This window comes from Pseudophryne corroboree, chromosome 6, assembly GCF_028390025.1.
Source record: "Pseudophryne corroboree isolate aPseCor3 chromosome 6, aPseCor3.hap2, whole genome shotgun sequence".
In the NCBI taxonomy this organism is placed as follows: domain Eukaryota; kingdom Metazoa; phylum Chordata; class Amphibia; order Anura; family Myobatrachidae; genus Pseudophryne; species Pseudophryne corroboree.
Window position 1 is genome coordinate 405,256,032 of NC_086449.1, and position 18,463 is coordinate 405,274,494.

The 18,463-nt window shown below is 48.4% G+C and overlaps 1 protein-coding gene across 2 annotated transcripts in view; it reads right to left on the bottom strand.

The window, feature by feature from the left end:
* THAP9 (THAP domain containing 9) overlaps positions 1-18,463 on the bottom strand; it is a 98,179-nt gene that overhangs the window by 15,596 nt on the left and 64,120 nt on the right. For both annotated transcript variants that reach the window (XM_063926889.1, XM_063926890.1), the window contains exon 8: positions 16,971-17,143. In XM_063926889.1, the coding sequence (XP_063782959.1) occupies positions 16,971-17,143 (173 nt within the window). The remainder of the gene's footprint in view (positions 1-16,970; positions 17,144-18,463) is intronic.

Genomic DNA, 18,463 nt, shown 5'->3' on the forward strand with positions numbered 1-18,463 from the left:
GACATGGAAACAATATAAGTGTACAGCATCCCCTCGCATGGCTCGCACCTTCGGGCACGGTGCCTCGTTGCGCACGGCACACTATTATATTCCCCCTCCAGGTCCACCGGGAAAGTTTGAACAAGTCTTTTTTAATGAAAAAATCATTAAAAACTCATGTCCACATTATAAATGTCGGTATTTTGACCTTGTTGGGATTTTGACCGTCGGGATTTAGATTGTAAGTAAATTGACTGCATCCCCCTTGTGTATCCCTATAAATTTCTGCTGCGGGGTACACTGGGCTCCACAAGGATTGGACAATGGGGTGTAGAGTAGGCTCTTGATCCGAGGCACCAACAGGCTCAAAGCTTTGACTGTTCCCAGAATGCACAGCGCCGCCTCCTATATCACCCCGCCTCCCAGCACAGGAGCTCAGTTTTGTAAGTTGGTGCTGCAGTAAGTAGGCACTTAACAGAGGGGCTGCTCCAAGCAGCCCTAAGAAAAGCTTTTTATGAGGTAAAAAGTGAAGACTTCAAGGGCAGCAGCGGTGGTAGATGTCTTGTGACATTCACTGCTGCAGCTCCAGCTCTCCCCAGCGGCGCTGTACACTCCCGAGCCCTGGTTGCCAGGTTCCTACAGCGGAGGCTCCGGTTTTCTTCACGTTAGACACACACGGCAGGGGCTCTCCAGGATCGCGTGGCCACGCTTCGGGAGGTGGTAAGTGGGTCCCGCTTGCGCGACCCGGTCTTTATCGCGATCCGGCGCGGTCAGTGGGAGGCGGGCCGCGCGCGCTGGCGGAGGACACTGTGGCAGTACAGGCGATCCCACTAGATCACCAGGGCATGGGCGCAGGTCAGGTTTTCTCTCTATACCAATTATTATATCGCCCACAGTACCCGGTGGTTTTGCCAGCAGAGGGGATAAGGCTTAGACCTGAAGCCCCTCCCCCAGCCCCAGGGCGCCATTTCTAGCAAGTGTTCCCGCCCTGGAGCTGAATATCTGTCTTTTCCTCACTCCCTGTCAGTGTCTGCGGCGCCATTATCTCTCAGCTCACTGTTCCTGGGACTGCTTGGGCAAATCCTCCTATGTAAAGCCGCCTGGTTGTCAGCGCTGTGCCTTTACATGACACTTAAGTATTCTACCTGCCTTTTTAGACAGTGATAGTTAAGAAAGAGTGCACTTAGTCAGGGTTTTATAGTACAATTATCCTGTGATATACATCCAGTTCTTACTGTGTACTGTTATATCTATTGTTATATAGCTGTGTAAGCTAGTCTAGTGCAGTATTATTGTCAGCAATAACCTCTGCTTTGTACAAACTGTGACTATTTGTGTGTGCACTTGATAGCTGAGTGGTGTCCATTTCGTGTCTTTCACTCAACCTGCAATCCCTATATTACATAACCTGAGGGGGCTTGGTGCGTCAGGTGTTATCTAATATAGGATTTTCACAAAGATATACTGTATTACGTATTTTTCTCTGTGATTTAGTCACCATATCTCTCCTTTATCTCTGCTAGTGCTGACTACACTGCGCAGGGGTTTGGATTCAGTGGTACAGTGCTGCTGATAATTGTACTGTGTTAGCCTCATACTGCAAGTTATATCATGTCTGCTTCTGAGGGTAACGGTTCTGGGGCTGAACACACTGCCGGTGTTGTTGACGCCACGGGGCCATATGAGGAGAATATAGCAGCTGTGGGCTCTGGTTCTGGGGGCTCCTTGCCCCCCAGTGGGACTGTGGCAACGGAGGCACATACTGACCCACCGTGGGCCGCTTTTTCCACGCTTCTGCATTTGCTAGTTTATAAACTAACTCCCCCTATGGGACCCCCAATGCCGGTACAACCGTATGTGGTCCCTGCAGCTAACCCGCCGTGGGCGGACGATTTATCTGCTCAATTAAAGAAGTTGAACCAGTCCTTGACTACTAAAAAGTCTGACCAACGCTCGCCTAGGTCCAAGAGGTCCTCTAAGCGAACGCTTATCTCCTCACAATCCACTGCTGTCACTGACACCTCGTCTGATGAGGACGGCACATTTACTGACCCCTCAGGTTCTGACTCAGATACGGCTGATGGGGAGGGTAGTTCACATGTGGATGTCCCTGATCTTTTGGAGGCTATTAAGTTAATTCTGCAGATTACGGATGATCCCGAGCCATCCGTCCCTCGTAAGAAACCAGATAGGTTCAAGCGTCAGAAGGTGGTTAAGCAAGTTTTACCTCACTCTGACCACCTAGTGGATATACGTCAGGAACCCTGGGAAAACCCGGGTACGAAGTTTGTGCCTCAAGATGCTGGCTCGCTATCCCCTCGCGCCAGAGCTGTCTAAAAATTGGGAAACGCCTCCTCCAGTAGACTCACATGTGACTAGGATGGTGGTTTCCTCAGCTCTACCTGTCACTACCGTCACGTCTCTAAAAGAGCCTACGGATAAACGTGTGGAGGGTTGTCTGAAAGCGATTTACACCCTCACGGGTGCTGCACAAAGGCCCACTATTGCAGCTACATGGGCTGCAGGGGCTATTGAAGCATGGGCCTTGGAGTTAGAAGCTGAAATCTCTTCTGACCATGCTAGTCAATGCTTGTCATATACTGTCACAGCTTCTCGATATATTAAAGAGGCGGCTTCTGATGCCGGTATCCTAGCAGCCAAGGCCTCTACTACGTCTGTCCTGGCTCGCCGGATATTGTGGCTGAGATCCTGGTCTGTGGATCTGGACTCTAGAAAAACCATGGAGGTACTCCCTTTCAACGGAGATATTCTGTTTGGGGAGGACTTAAATAAGATTGTGGCTGACTTGGCTACTGCCAAAACTGCCTGTCTGCCTAATACCGCACCTTCTATGTCGAAGGCTAAAGGTACGTCCTTTCGCCTCTTTCGTCCTTCAGGTAAAGCAAAAGGTCAGGCGTACCATATGCAGGCCCGCACTTCCAAACCTGGTAAGCCAAAGCCCAAAAGAGCCTGGGCTGCCCGTCAGCCAGCTGCCAAGACCGATAAGCCTGCCGCATGACGGGGCGGGCCTCCCCCTGGGGGATCCCAGGGTGGGGGGGTTGGCTTCTAGGGTATACCCAGGAATGGTTGAAGACCTCTTCAGATGCCTGGGTAAGGGAAGTCGTCACTCGAGGTTACGCCATAGCCTTCAAATACCGACCCCCTCATCGATTTTGCCAGAAAGACGTCCCTTTGGACCAGACAAAGGCAAAAACCCTACACTCGGTGGTACAGACCCTCCTGGATACAGGAGTCGTAGTACAGGGCCGGGGGTACTATTCTCCGCTGTTTCTAGTCCCGAAACCGAATGGGTCCTCCCGGCCCATTCTCAACCTCAAGGCATTGAACAGGTTTGTGAAGGTTTCCAAGTTCCGTATGGAAACCCTTCGCTCTATAGTTCTGGCCTTGGAACCTGGGGACTACATGGTCTTCCTGGACATACAGGATGCTTACCTGCATATTCCTATAGCAGTGTCACATCAACAATACCTGAGGTTCGCTATTAGCAACCTACATTACCAGTTTTGGGCGTTACCTTTTGGTTTAACAATGGCTCCGCGAGTCTTGACCAAAGTTATGGCGGTGATGACGGTGGTACTCCGCCGTCAAGGGGTCAGGATACTGACGTATCTGGACGACTTGTTAATACTGGCAAATTCCCCAGATCTTCTCCTGCGTCATCTGGATATGACGGTCTGGTTTCTACAAGCCCACGGGTGGCTCAACAACTGGAAGAAATCCTCCCTGGAACCTGCTCAGAGCATGGTGCACCTGGGAGCGTTGTTGGACACTCACAACCAGAGGCTGTTCTTGTATCAGGAGAAAGTCCTGAAGATTCAGGACAGGATTCGTTGCTTCCTTTCTCGTCCGCAAGTGTCGATACATTCGGCAATGCAGGTGCTGGGCCTAATGGTATCAGCATTCGACATGGTGGAGTATGCTCAATTCCATTCTCGCCCCCTCCAGAGGATGATTCTAGCCATGTGGGACGGCCTGCCTCACCGGATCAGATCTCAAATGATCTTCTTGACTCCGGAGGTCCGTCTGTCGCTACACTGGTGGCTCCGGGACCAACAATTGTGCAGGGGTCGTCCCTTCTGGATATCCAACTGGGTCCTGTTGACGACAAATGCCAGTCTAAGAGGTTGGGGAACGGTGCTGGAGCAATACTCCCTTCAGGGTCGGTGGACCAAGGAGGAATCTCTCCTCTCGATCAACATTCTGGAATTGTGGGTGGTCTTCAATGCGTTGAACCTGGCCCAGCATTTAATTCAGAACCGTCCTGTTCAGTATAGTCGGACAACGCCACCACAGTGGCTTACATAAATCATCAAGGCGGCACTCGAAGCCGTTTGGCAATGAATGAAGTCTCACGGATTCTACGTTGGGCGGAACGCCATCTACCGGCCATATCGGCAATATTCATTCCGGGAGTCCTGAATTGGGAAGCGGACTTTCTCAGTCGTCAGGACGTGCATGCTGGCGAGTGGGGCCTCCATCCAGAAGTGTTTCAACTCCTCGTGGAAAGGTGGGGTCTTCCAGACGTGGATCTGATGGCGTCTCGACACAATCACAAGGTTCCGGTCTTCGGAGCAAGGACAAGGGATCCTCAAGCAGCATTCGTGGATGCGCTGGCGGTGCCGTGGAGGTTTCAGTTGCCGTATGTGTTCCCTCCGGTGTCACTCCTGCCCAGGGTAATTCAGAAGTTCAGCAAAAAAAAGGAAATCTGCTTCTCATAGATCCAGCGTGGCCCAGACGGCACTGGTTCTCAGACCTGCAGGGCCTATTGTCAGAGCGTCCAATTCTACTTCCACAATGCCCACACCTCCTCGTTCAGGGCCCCTGTGTCTACCAGGACCTAGCCCGGCTATCTTTGACGGCGTGGCTCTTGAAGCTTCCGTCTTGAGGGCTAAGGGGTTTTCTGAAGGGGTAATTAAAACTATGTTGCGGGCCCGGAAACCGGCTTCTGCTCGGATTTATCATAGGGTCTGGCATTCCTACTTTGTTTGGTGCGCATCTAACAATTATGACGCTTCCAAGTTTAGTACAGCCAAACTTTTGGCTTTTCTGCAGCAAGGCCTAGATTTAGGCCTGCGTCTGGCCTCCCTCAAGGTTCATATTTCTGCCTTGTCGGTGTGGTTTCAGAGAAGAAATGCGACTTTACCTGATGTTCATACTTTCACTCAGGGTGTGTTGCGTATCCAACCTCCCTATGTCCCGCCTGTGGCTCCTTGGGACCTGTCGGTGGTTTTGGAGGCGTTGCAGGAGCCTCCATTTGAACCTCTTGGTTCAGCTGACCTTAAGTGGCTTTCCCTTAAGGTGGTGTTCTTGCTGGCTATTGCCTCTGCTAGAAGAGTGTCGGATCTGGGTGCCTTGTCTTGTAGTTCCACATATCTGATTTTTCACCGTGACCGGGCGGTTCTTAGGACTCGTCCCGGATATTTACCTAAGGTGGTTTCTTCGTTCCACCTTAATCAGGAGATTGTGGTTCCGACCTTTGTCTCTCCTAAAAGCGGTCTTTGGATGTGGTACGGGCTCTCCGTAACTATGTGAAGAGAACTGCTTCTATTCGAAAATCTGATTCTCTCTTTGTTTTTTTGGGATTTCACAAACGTGGCTGGCCTGCTCATATGCAAACTCTGGCCAGATGGATTAGAATGGTGATTGCACATACTTATGTGAAGGGTGGTCTCTCTGCTCCTGATCACATTAAGGCCCATTCTACTCGGTCTGTTGGACCTTCTTGGGCGGCCCAACGTGGTGCGACCCTTGATCAATTGTGCAAGGCGGCTACGTGGTCCTCAGGGAACACGTTCATAAGGTTCTATGCCTTCGATACTGCCGCTTCCCAGGATGCTTCCTTTGGACGCCGGGTTCTTGTGCCCGCAACAGTGCGTCCCCTCCCATAAGGAACTGCTTTAGGACATCCCCATTATCCAATCCTTGTGGAGCCCAGTGTACCCCGCAGCAGAAAACGAGTTTTATGGTAAGAACTTACCTTTGTTAAAACTCTTTCTTCGAGGTACACTGGGCTCCACAAGGCGCTCACCCTGACACACTTAGCTTCTTTGGGTTGGTATGGCATTAGCCGCTGACACTTCTCCTGTCGTGAGAGTGTGGTGTATGTTGCTAATAACAGTCTCTTTTCCTACTACTGCAGTGGGCTGGTTAACTAAAAACTGAGCTCCTGTGCTGGGAGGCGGGGTGATATAGGAGGCGGCGCTGTGCATTCTGGGAACAGTCAAAGCTTTGAGCCTGTTGGTGCCTCGGATCAAGATCCTACTCTACACCCCATTGTCCAATCCTTGTGGAGCCCAGTGTACCTCGCAGATAGAGTTTTAACAAAGGTAAGTTCTTACCATAAAACTAGTTATTGTAAGCTATTTCCCTATATATATTGTAAGCTTGGGAGCAGGGCCTTCCTACCTCTATGACTGACTTTTATTACCCAGTTTTGTCTATTACTGTTGTTCCAAATGTAACGCGCAACGGAATTTGCTGTGCTATATAAGAAACTTAATAAATAAATAAATAATAAGATTTTACTCACCGGTAAATCTATTTCTCGTAGTCCGTAGTGGATGCTGGGAACTCCGAAAGGACCATGGGGAATAGCGGCTCCGCAGGAGTCTGGGCACAACTAAAAGAAAGCTTTTAGACTACCTGGTGTGCACTGGCTCCTCCCACTATGACCCTCCTCCAAGCCTCAGTTAGGATACTGTGCCCGGAAGAGCTGACACAATAAGGAAGGATTTTGAATCCCGGGTAAGACTCATACCAGCCACACCAATCACACCGTATAACTCGTGATACCATATCCAGTTAACAGTATGAAACATAACTGAGCCTCTCAACAGATGGCTCATAACAATAACCCTTTAGTGAACAATAACTATGTACAAGTATTGCAGACAATCCGCACTTGGGATGGGCGCCCAGCATCCACTACGGACTACGAGAAATAGATTTACCGGTGAGTAAAATCTTATTTTCTCTGACGTCCTAAGTGGATGCTGGGAACTCCGAAAGGACCATGGGGATTATACCAAAGCTCCCAAACGGGCGGGAGAGTGCGGATGACTCTGCAGCACCGAATGAGAGAACTCAAGGTCCTCCTCAGCCAGGGTATCAAATTTGTAGAATTTTGCAAACGTGTTTGCCCCTGACCAAGTAGCAGCTCGGCAAAGTTGTAAAGCCGAGACCCCTCGGGCAGCCGCCCAAGATGAGCCCACCTTCCTTGTAGAATGGGCTTTAACTGATTTAGGATGCGGCAGTCCCGCCGCAGAATGCGCCAGCTGAATTGTGCTACAAATCCAGCGAGCAATAGTCTGCTTAGAAGCAGGAGCACCCAGTTTGTTGGGTGCATACAGGATAAATAGCGAGTCAGTTTTCCTGACTCCAGCCGTCCTAGAAACATAAATTTTCAAGGCCCTGACTACGTCCAGTAACTTGGAATCCTCCAAGTCGCTAGTAGCCGCAGGCACTACAATAGGTTGATTCAAGTGAAAAGCAGATACCACCTTAGGGAGAATCTGGGGACGAGTCCTCAATTCTGCCCTATCCATATGGAAAATCAGATAAGGGCTTTTAAATGACAATGCCGCCAATTCTGATACACGCCTGGCCGAAGCCAAGGCCAATAACATGACCACTTTCCACGTGAGATATTTTAGATCCACGGTCTTTAGTGGCTCAAACCAATGTGATTTTAGGAAACTCAACACCACGTTGAGATCCCAGGGTGCCACTGGAGGCACAAAAGGGGGCTGAATATGCAGCACTCCTTTTACAAATGTCTGAACTTCAGGTAGTGAAGCTAGTTCTTTTTGGAAGAAAATCGACAGAGCCGATATCGGTACCTTAATGGAGCCTAATTTTAGGCCCATAGTCACTCCTGCATGTAGGAAGTGCAGAAATCGACCCAGGTGAAATTCCTCTGTTGGGGCCTTACTGGCCTCACACCAAGCAACATATTTCCGCCATATGCGGTGATAATGTTTTACAGTTACATCTTTCCTGGCTTTAATCAGCGTAGGAATGACATCCTCCGGAATGCCCTTTTCTATTAGGATCCGGCGTTCAACCGCCATGCCGTCAAACGCAGCCGCGGTAAGTCTTGGAACAGACAGGGCCCCTGCTGCAGCAGGTCCTGTCTGAGCGGCAGAGGCCATGGGTCCTCTGAGATCATCTCTTGAAGTTCCGGGTACCACGCTCTTCTTGGCCAATCCGGAACCACGAGTATTGTCCTTACTCCTCGTTTTCTTATTATTCTCAGTACCTTTGGTATGAGAGGCAGAGGAGGGAACACATAAACTGACTGGTATACCTACGGTGTCACTAGAGCATCCACCGCTATCGCCTGAGGGTCCCTTGACCTGACGCAATATCTCTCTAGCTTTTTGTTTAGGCGGGACGCCATCATGTCCACCTGTGGCCGTTCCCAACGATTTACAATCAGTGTGAAGACTTCTGGATGAAGTCCCCACTCTCCCGGGTGGAGGTCGTGTCTGCTGAGGAAGTCTGCTTCCCAGTTGTCCACTCCCGGAATGAACACTGCTGACAGTGCTAGTACGTGATTTTCCGCCCATCGGAGAATCCTTGTGGCTTCTGCCATTGCCGTCCTGCTTCTTGTGCTGCCCTGTCGGTTTACATGGGCGACCGCCGTGATGTTGTCTGACTGGATCAGTACCGGCTGGTGTAGAAGCAGGGGTTTTGCCTGACTTAGGGCATTGTAAATGGCCCTTAGTTCTAGAATATATATGTGTAGGGAAGTCTCCTGACTTGACCATAGTCCTTGGAAGTTTCTTCCCTGTGTGACTGCCCCCCAGCCTCGAAGGCTGGCATCCGTGGTCACCAGGACCCAGTCCTGTATGCCGAATCTGCGGCCCTCTAGAAGATGAGCACTCTGCAGCCACCACAGCAGAGACACCCTGGTTCTTGGAGACAGGGTTATTAGCCGATGCATCTGAAGATGCGATCCGGACCATTGGTCCAACAGGTCCCACTGAAAGATTCTGGCATGGAACCTGCCGAAAGGAATTGCTTCGTAAGAAGCCACCATCTTTCCCAGGACTCGCGTGCAGTGATGCACCGACACCTGTTTTGGTTTCAGAAGGTCTCTGACTAGAGATGACAGCTCCTTGGCTTTCTCCTCCGGGAGAAACACTTTTTTCTGGACTGTGTCCAGAATCATTCCCAGGAACAGTAGACGTGTCGTCGGAACCAGCTGTGACTTTGGAATATTCAGAATCCAACCGTGCTGGTGTAGCACCTCCTGAGATAGTGCTACTCCTACCAACAACTGCTTCCTGGATCTCGCCTTTATTAGGAGATCGTCCAAGTACGGGATAATTAAAACTCCCTTTTTTCGAAGGAGTATCATCATTTCCGCCATTACCTTGGTAAACACCCTCGGTGCCGTGGACAGTCCAAACGGCAGCGTCTGGAATTGGTAATGGCAATTCTGTACCGCAAATCTGAGGTACTCCTGGTGAGGATGATAAATGGGGACATGCAGGTAAGCATCCTTGATGTCCAGGGATACCATGTAATCCCCCTCGTCCAGGCTTGCAATAACCGCCCTGAGCGATTCCATCTTGAACTTTAATTTTTTTATGTATGTGTTCAAGGATTTCAAATTTAAAATGGGTCTCACCGAACCGTCCGGTTTCGGTACCACAAACAGTGTGGAATAGTAACCCCGTCCTTGTTGAAGTAGGGGCACCTTGACTATCACCTGCTGGGAATACAGCTTGTGAATTGCCTCTAGCACAGCCTCCCTGCCCGAGGGAGTTGTTGGCAAGGCAGATTTGAGGAAACGGCGGGGGGAGACGCCTCGAATTCCAGCTTGTATCCCTGAGATACTACTTGAAAGATCCAGGGATCCACCTGTGAGCGAGCCCACTGATCGCTGAAATTTTTGAGGCGGCCCCCCACCGTACCTGGCTCCGCCTGTGGAGCCCCACCGTCATGCGGCGGACTTGGAAGAAGCGGGGGAGGACTTTTGCTCCTGGGAACCTGCTGTTTGTTGCAGCCTTTTTCCCCTACCTCTGCCTCTGGACAGAAAAGACCCGCCTTTTCCTCGCCTGTTTTTCTGGGTCCGAAAGGACTGTACCTGATAAAACGGCGATTTCTTAGGCTGTGGGGGAACATGGGGTAAAAATGCTGACTTCCCAGCTGTTGCTGTGGAAACTAGGTCCGAGAGACCATCCCCGAATAACTCCTCACCCTTATAAGGCAAAACTTCCATGTGCCTTTTGGAATCTGCATCCCCTGTCCACTGCCGGGTCCATAAGCCTCTCCTAGCAGAAATGGACAATGCACTTATTTTAGATGCCAGCCGGCAGATCTCCCTCTGTGCATCTCTCATGTATATGAGTCTTTTATATGCTCTATGGTTAGCAGAATAGTGTCCCTGTCTAGGGTGTCAATATTTTCTGACAGGGAATCTGACCATGCAGCGGCAGCACTGCACATCCATGCTGACGCAATAGCTGGTCTAAGTATAATGCCTGAGTGTGTATATACAGACTTCAGGATCGCCTCCTGCTTTCTATCCGCAGGCTCCTTCAGGGCGGCCGTATCCGGAGACGGAAGTGCCACCTTTTTAGACAAACGTGTGAGCGCTTTATCCACCCTAGGAGGTGTTTCCCAACGTGCCCTATCCTCTGGCGGGAAAGGGAACGCCATTAGTAATTTTTTAGAGATTACCAATCTTTTATCGGGGAAAGCCCACGCTTCTTCACACACTTCATTTAATTCTTCAGATGGGGGAAAAACTACGGGTAGTTTTTTCTCCCCAAACATAATACCCTTTTTAGTGGTACCTGGGTTTATATCCGAAATGTGTAACACCTCTTTCATTGCCTCAATCATGCAACGAATGGCCCTAGTGGACATTAGATTAGACTCATCGTCGTCGACACTGGTATCAGTATCCGTGTCGACATCTGCGTCTGCCATCTGAGGTAGCGGGCGTTTTAGAGCCCCTGATGGCCTTTGAGACACCTGGGCAGGCACGAGCTGAGAAGCCGGCTGTCCCGCATTTGGCATGTCGTCAAATTTTTTGTGTAAGGAGTCGACACTTGCACGTAATTCCTTCCATAAAACCATCCACTCAGGTGTCTGCCCCGCAGGGGGTGACATCACTTCTATAGGCATCTGCTCCGCCTCCACATAATTTTCCTCATCAAACATGTCGACACAGCCGTACCGACACACCGCACACACACCGGGAATGCTCTAACAGAGGACAGGACCCCACAGAAGCCTTTTGGAGAGACAGAGAGAGAGTATGCCAGCACACACCAGAGCGCTATATAATGCAGGGACTAACTGAATTATGTCCCCTATAGCTGCTATAATATTTACTGCGCCTCAAATTTAGTGCCCCCCCTCTCTTTTTTACCCTTTCTGTAGTGTAGACTGCAGGGGAGAGCCAGGGAGCTTCCTTCCAGCAGAGCTGTGAGGGAGAAATGGCGCCAGTGTGCTGAGGGAGATAGCTCCGCCCCTTTTTCGCAGACTTTTCTCCCGCTTTTTTAAGGATTCTGGCTGGGGTAATTATCACATATATAGCCTCTGGGGCTATATATTGTGATTATTTTGCCAGCCAAGGTGTTTTTATTGCTGCTCAGGGCGCCCCCCCCAGCGCCCTGCACCCTCAGTGACCGAAGTGTGTGGTGTGCATGAGGAGCAATGGCGCACAGCTGCAGTGCTGTGCGCTACCTTGGTGAAGACAGAAGTCTTCATGCCGCCGATTTTCCGGACTTCTTCTTGCTTCTGGCTCTGTAAGGGGGACGGCAGCGTGGCTCCGGGAACGAACACCAAGGCCAGTTCCATGCGGTCGATCCCTCTGGAGCTAATGGTGTCCAGTAGCCTAAGAAGCCCAAGCTAGCTGCAAGCAGGTAGGTTCGCTTCTTCTCCCCTTAGTCCCTCGTTGCAGTGAGCCTGTTGCCAGCAGGTCTCACTGTAAAATAAAAAACCTAAAATATACTTTCTTTCTAGGAGCTCAGGAGAGCCCCTAGTGTGCATCCAGCTCGCCAGGGCACAAAAATCTAACTGAGGCTTGGAGGAGGGTCATAGTGGGAGGAGCCAGTGCACACCAGGTAGTCTAAAAGCTTTCTTTTAGTTGTGCCCAGACTCCTGCGGAGCCGCTATTCCCCATGGTCCTTTCGGAGTTCCCAGCATCCACTAGGACGTTAGAGAAAAATAAATAACTCAGCATGTTTTACACTGGCACAGTAGTATCCAATTAAAAGAAATGCAAGTCACAAATGTACAAAAAATATATGGGAATATGTCTAATTGTATTAATGTGTCTGCGTTACCTGCGCAGCTTTTGTGAAATTATAGGTTATCAAAGGACGCCAAAGTAACATAGTTATTTACTGCATTATTATAAAAATATTTGCACAGCACAACTGAGACCTTAAATTAGCATTTTATTGTCAGTTAGAAGTCTGCAAGAGGCTTATAATGGTAAAGCGTGCATTTTTAGCTGTAGAAAAATCCTTTATAAAGTACCCATCAGCAACACACGTATCCTAGGCAGCCATTTAAGGAGCAGAACCTACATTTTTAAATAGAGTCTGTTCATTCACTACAAAATGGCTACCAGGGCCGTTTCTTGGGGCAGGCGAGCAGTGCAACCGCACTGGGCGCCCGCCGCGGCACTAACTGTGGCTCCCTGCTTCCCCCTCCTATTTCTCCCCGAGTAACCCGCTCGGGGGGCAGAGTTTCACGGAATGACACGGTTCACAACGCAACCCCGTTACTCCGCGAAACTCCCCCCCCGAGCGGAGTACAGAGGGGGATCCAAGTTAGGAAGAGGGAAAGGCCGGCGCGAGGAGCGACTGGTGAGGCGGGCCGAAGAGCGGTAATCGCCTCTGTAAGTATTCTCTCTCAATGTGTAAAATGGGGACACCTGCCATAATGTGTGAAATGGGGACTCTTGCCTGCCGTAGTGTGGGGATTTAATGTATCAAGGGCATTGCGGTGTGTGGCATAATATGGTGCAGGGGGCATTACTGTTTGGGGCTTAATATGGTAGAATTTTTTTTTCCTGTGGTGGTCGTGATCTGTTGGAGCAGGGTCAAAAACTGGATTGTGAGGTAGTCTTTTCAGACGAGGCCATGCCCATTTAAATGAGGCCACACCCATTTAGATGAGGCCATGACCCCTTGTCGGGTGCGCGTGCACGGGTTTGTTTTTTTTAAATCTAGGTGTGGGGGGGGCACATTTTTTTATGTCATGGGGGGGGGCGCATTTTTAAATCTCGCACTGGGAGCCAAATTGGCTAGAAACAGCCCTGATGGCTACATCACTGAGACACAGGGGTATATTTACTAAGCTCCCGATTTTGACCGAGATGCCGTTTTTTCATCAAAGTGTCATCTCGGTAATTTACTAAGCAATAATCACGGCAGTGATGAGGGCATTCGTAATTTTTTGGAAGTCCAACAAAAAAATTACGAATGAATACACCATCGGTCAAAACGCGGCTGTTTAACTATGAATCTCGGTAATTTACTAAGAAGTGCAAAGCAAAAAAAAAAAAACACTGCCGTGAAAAATTACAACTCGTAAAAAAGTGCTAAAAAAAAACAGACCTGCTTTTTTAATCCGTGATTGTATAGGCATGCAGGGATCCATGAGATCCGTGCATGTATATCAGTGGGAAGGGGTGGGAAAGTGGTTATTTTCTTTAAAAAAATTGCGTGGGGTCCCCCCTCCTAAGCATAACCAGCCTCGGGCTCTTTGAGCCGATCCTGGTTGCAAAAATATGGGGGGAAAAATGACAGGGGTTCCCCCATATTTAAGCAACCAGCATCGGGCTCTGCGCCTGGTCCTGGTTCCAAAAATACGGGGGACAAAAAGAGTAGGGGTCCCCCGTATTTTTAAAACCAGCACCGGGCTCCACTAGCTGGACAGATAATGCCACAGCCGGGGGTCACTTTTATATAGTGCCCTGCGGCCGTGGCATCAAAAATCCAACTAGTCACCCCTGGCCGGGGTACCCTGGGGGAGTGGGGACCCCTTCAATCAAGGGGTCCCCCCCCCAGCCACCCAAGGGCCAGGGGTGAAGCCCGAGGCTGCCCCCCCCCCCATCCAATGGGCTGCGGATGGGGGGGCTGATAGCCTTTTGTGATAATGAAAAGATATTGTTTTTAGTAGCAGTACTACAAGGCCCAGCAAGCCTCTCCCGCATGCTGGTACTTGGAGAACCACAAGTACCAGCATGCGGCGGAAAAACGGGCCCGCTGGTACCTGTAGTACTACTACTAAAAAAATACCCAAAAAAAGACAAGACACACACACCGTGAAAGTAAAGATTTATTACATACATCCACACAAACATACATACATACTTACCTTATGTTCACACGCAGGTCGGTCCTCTTCTCCAGTAGAATCCAAGGGGTACCTGTTGAATAAATTCTACTCACCAGATCCAGGGTCCCAGGCTCCTCGGGGAATCCTTTTGTAATCCAGGTACTTGATTAAAATAAAAAAACGGACACACGAGCCACGAACTGAAAGGGGCCCCATGTTTTCACATGGGACTCCTTTCCCCGAATGCCAGAAACCCACTCTGACTTCTGTCTAAGTGGGTTTCTTCAGCCAATCTGGGAGCGCCACGTTGTAGCACTCTCCTGATCGGCTGTGTGCTCCTGTACTGAGTGACAGGCGGCACACGGCAGTGTTACAATGTAGCGCCTATGCGCTCCATTGTAACCAATGGTGGGAACTTTCTGCCCTGCGGTTGACCTAAAGTGACGTCACCGCTGAGCAGAAAGTTCCCACCATTGGTTACAATGGAGCGCATAGGCGCTACATTGTAACACTGCCGTGTGCCGCCTGTCACTCAGTACAGGAGCACACAGCCGATCAGGAGAGTGCTACAACGTGGCGCTCCCTGATTGGCTGAAGAAACCCACTTAGACAGAAGTCAGAGTGGGTTTCTGGCATTCGGGGAAAGGAGTCCCATGTGAAAACATGGGGCCCCTTTCAGTTCGTGGCTCGTGTGTCCGTTTTTTTATTTTAATCAAGTACCTGGATTACAAAAGGATTCCCCGAGGAGCCTGGGACCCTGGATCTGGTGAGTAGAATTTATTCAACAGGTACCCCTTGGATTCTACTGGAGAATAGGACCGACCTGCGTGTGAACATAAGGTAAGTATGTATGTATGTATGTTTGTGTGCATGTATGTAATAAATCTTTACTTTCAAGGTGTGTGTGTCTTGTCTTTTTTTGGGTATTTTTTTAGTAGTAGTACTACTACAGGTACCAGCGGGCCCGTTTTTCCGCCGCATGCTGGTACTTGTGGTTCTCCAAGTACCAGCATGCGGGGGAGGCTTGCTGGGCCTTGTAGTACTGCTACTAAAAACAATATCTTTTCATTATCACAAAAGGCTATCAGCCCCCCATCCGCAGCACATTGGATGGGGGGGGACAGCCTCGGGCTTCACCCCTGGCCCTTGGGTGGCTGGGGGGGGGGACCCCTTGATTGAAGGGGTCCCCACTCCCCCAGGGTACCCCGGCCAGGGGTGACTAGTTGGATTTTTGATGCCACGGCCGCAGGGCACTATATAAAAGTGACCCCCGGCTGTGGCATTATCTGTCCAGCTAGTGAAGCCCGGTGCTGGTTTTAAAAATACGGGGGACCCCTACTCTTTTTGTCCCCCGTATTTTTGGAACCAGGACCAGGCGCAGAGCCCGATGCTGGTTGCTTAAATATGGGGGAACCCCTGTCATTTTCCCCCCCATATTTTTGCAACCAGGATCGGCTCAAAGAGCCCGAGGCTGGTTATGCTTAGGAGGGGGGACCCCACGCATTTTTTTTTTTTTAATTTTACATTGTTTAATTAAAAAAAAAATGAACCCCAGCACGGATCACACAGATCCGGCCGAGATTCATTTTTAAAAAGTCGGCAGTGTTTTGCTAATCACTGCCGTGAAAAAAAAGAAAAAAAACACGAATGACATCGACATCGGAACAAAAGAAAAACCCGAATACGACAGCTTAGTAAATCCGTCGTAACAAATTCAAAAAGTTGCAGTTTTACACTTTCGATGTCATTCGTGATTATTCTCCCACCAAATCGGGAGAATTACGAATGTTAGTAAATATACCCCACAGACTTCAGCTGACAAAATGTTTTCCTCTTTTCAATTATTAGCACAGCAATCTTTAACAGCTAAAAGCAATATTCAACACCAGTAATTAAACTTTAAAAGAAGAACATTATCTCCCCTCTACACAGTCCACAAATAATTTTACATCTGTTTTCTTTCTACACTCACACATCCCACTGACCCCAGGCCAACAATGCTGTGTGACTGGATCTTACAGCAGTCTAATTATCTGGCCTGACTAATATGCTATATGTATCCCTCATCCTTGTATTTCCCTATAGATTGTAAGCGTGCAAGCAGGGCCCTCATACCTCTTTGTCTGTCTGTTATCACTTGTTTAATTATTGTTCTATAACTATTTGGCTCCAAATCATAAAACCAACGGAATATGTTGGCGCTATAAAAGTAAACTAGTTATCAGCTCGTCAAAATGACAGAAAAAATATAACAGTAGTGCCAGCGCCGACGGCTGTGCACGCTCGACCAGAGCAACACTTGAATTGCTACGTCGAGAGCCGAAACACTTGAATTCCCCCCATAGAGGTGAGGAGCATTAGCCTTTTATTATGCAGGATGTTACTAGTAATAATAATAACAGCCATCGTCAAAGATATAACACATCAACACCTGTAGTAAGCACCCAAATTCTGCAAGATTATGAGCTCTATATGTAGGAACCTCAATCCTTATCCATATGCTTATTACACTCATTATTCTAATCTTACTTTGTTTTTTGTAACTTTGTAAGGAGCTGTATATGCTGTGTGGTGCCACAAAAATAGACATAACTACAACACATACATTAAAAAAAAAATCAGTTTAAGAACTGCTTCTGTCTGATTGCACTGATTGTTACCTTGGTGTTTGGAAAAGGAAATCATTGTCACATGTCATGAGAGTTAATAGGTATTCCCGAGTCTCCTGCAGGACTTGAACTTTTTCTTCTAGGTTGGTATGATTTATAGGGCCTTTGTCACCTTGTATCCGCACACTGCTGCTATTGCAGATGTCAAACAACCTACCAATAATCTAAAAATGTAAATTAAACAACAGTTTAGGCATACCAGATCACAACCCCAATTCATTTTACAATAAAATCAATACTTCACTGCAACAGCTAAACATAATTTACCACAAAACGGTATTTTGTTCAGGTTGCAGCTGACATTTTGCTCATTTCAATGCTTCTGGATGTTTCTTAACATGGAAGATGTAGACCTACACTATCAGCTAATTTACTGGGCCACAGTGTAACTCGGGCGTGGTATACAAAAGCTACATACATTAGGTCTATAGTCATTAGGTTGACCCCATATGTAGACATACAAAAGGTCGACATATGACAGGTCAATTCCGCAAAAGATCGACAGGGTCAAAAGGTCGACATGACATTGTTCCTAGCCCTTTTGTTTTTGCATTTTTGGGGTTAGAGTGGATTGTTTTTTTCAACTGGGACTACCACTTGTTGAAATGCGCCCCCTTGTGGGCTTGCTTCGCTCACCACGCTTCTGGTACAGTGTCTTGCTCTGCCCAAAAAGTTACTAAAGGTTATGATTTGTGACATGGAAAGTCAAGGATGGCAAAAGTCCAAAAACATAACAAAAAAAGTGTGCTAACCACTGTCATGTCGACCATATGAACCTGTCAACCTTTTCTAGTGTCATCCTTTCATAGTTCAACCTTTTTTCCATGTTGGCCTTATGTCAGTGTCGTCCTTTTGTCTGTCGACCACATGGGGTCGACCTAATGACTGTTGACCTAATGCATTTTGACCCATAGTCCGGATTTTATGTAATACGCATCCCCTACAAATTTTGCAAGAGTATTCCTTGGCTTCTGTTTAACATTCAATTCCACGGGTGCTCAACAAGTGGCCTTCCAACTACTACATATCCCAGCATGTCCTGCCAGTTTTGTTATTAGGGAATGCTAAAATTGTGGCAGGCCATGCTACGTAGTTCCACAACAGTTGACAGCCTGCGTGTTGAGCACCCGCTCTATTTTTACATACCCTTATGTTTTTTTTTTGCTGCCTTTTACTAAATACATACTTATGTTCGGCAATGGGTTATTGTTCCCCAAATGTCGGAAAGTACATTGCATAAAACAGCATGTGGATCATTATCCCTTCACACAAAATTCATAGTCCTTTTCATCATTATCCTCCTTTCTTCTCTGAGTTTACACTGTTTACTCTGGCTATATTAATTAAACACAAAACCAACTATTATGTATATAATTATCCACAAAAATTGGAGGTGTGCACATTAGTCTTTTTGGAAATACAAAATCATCTATGTTCCCTTATATTGCTGTAAATGGCAAAAAAGGTCAAACTATAACTATACA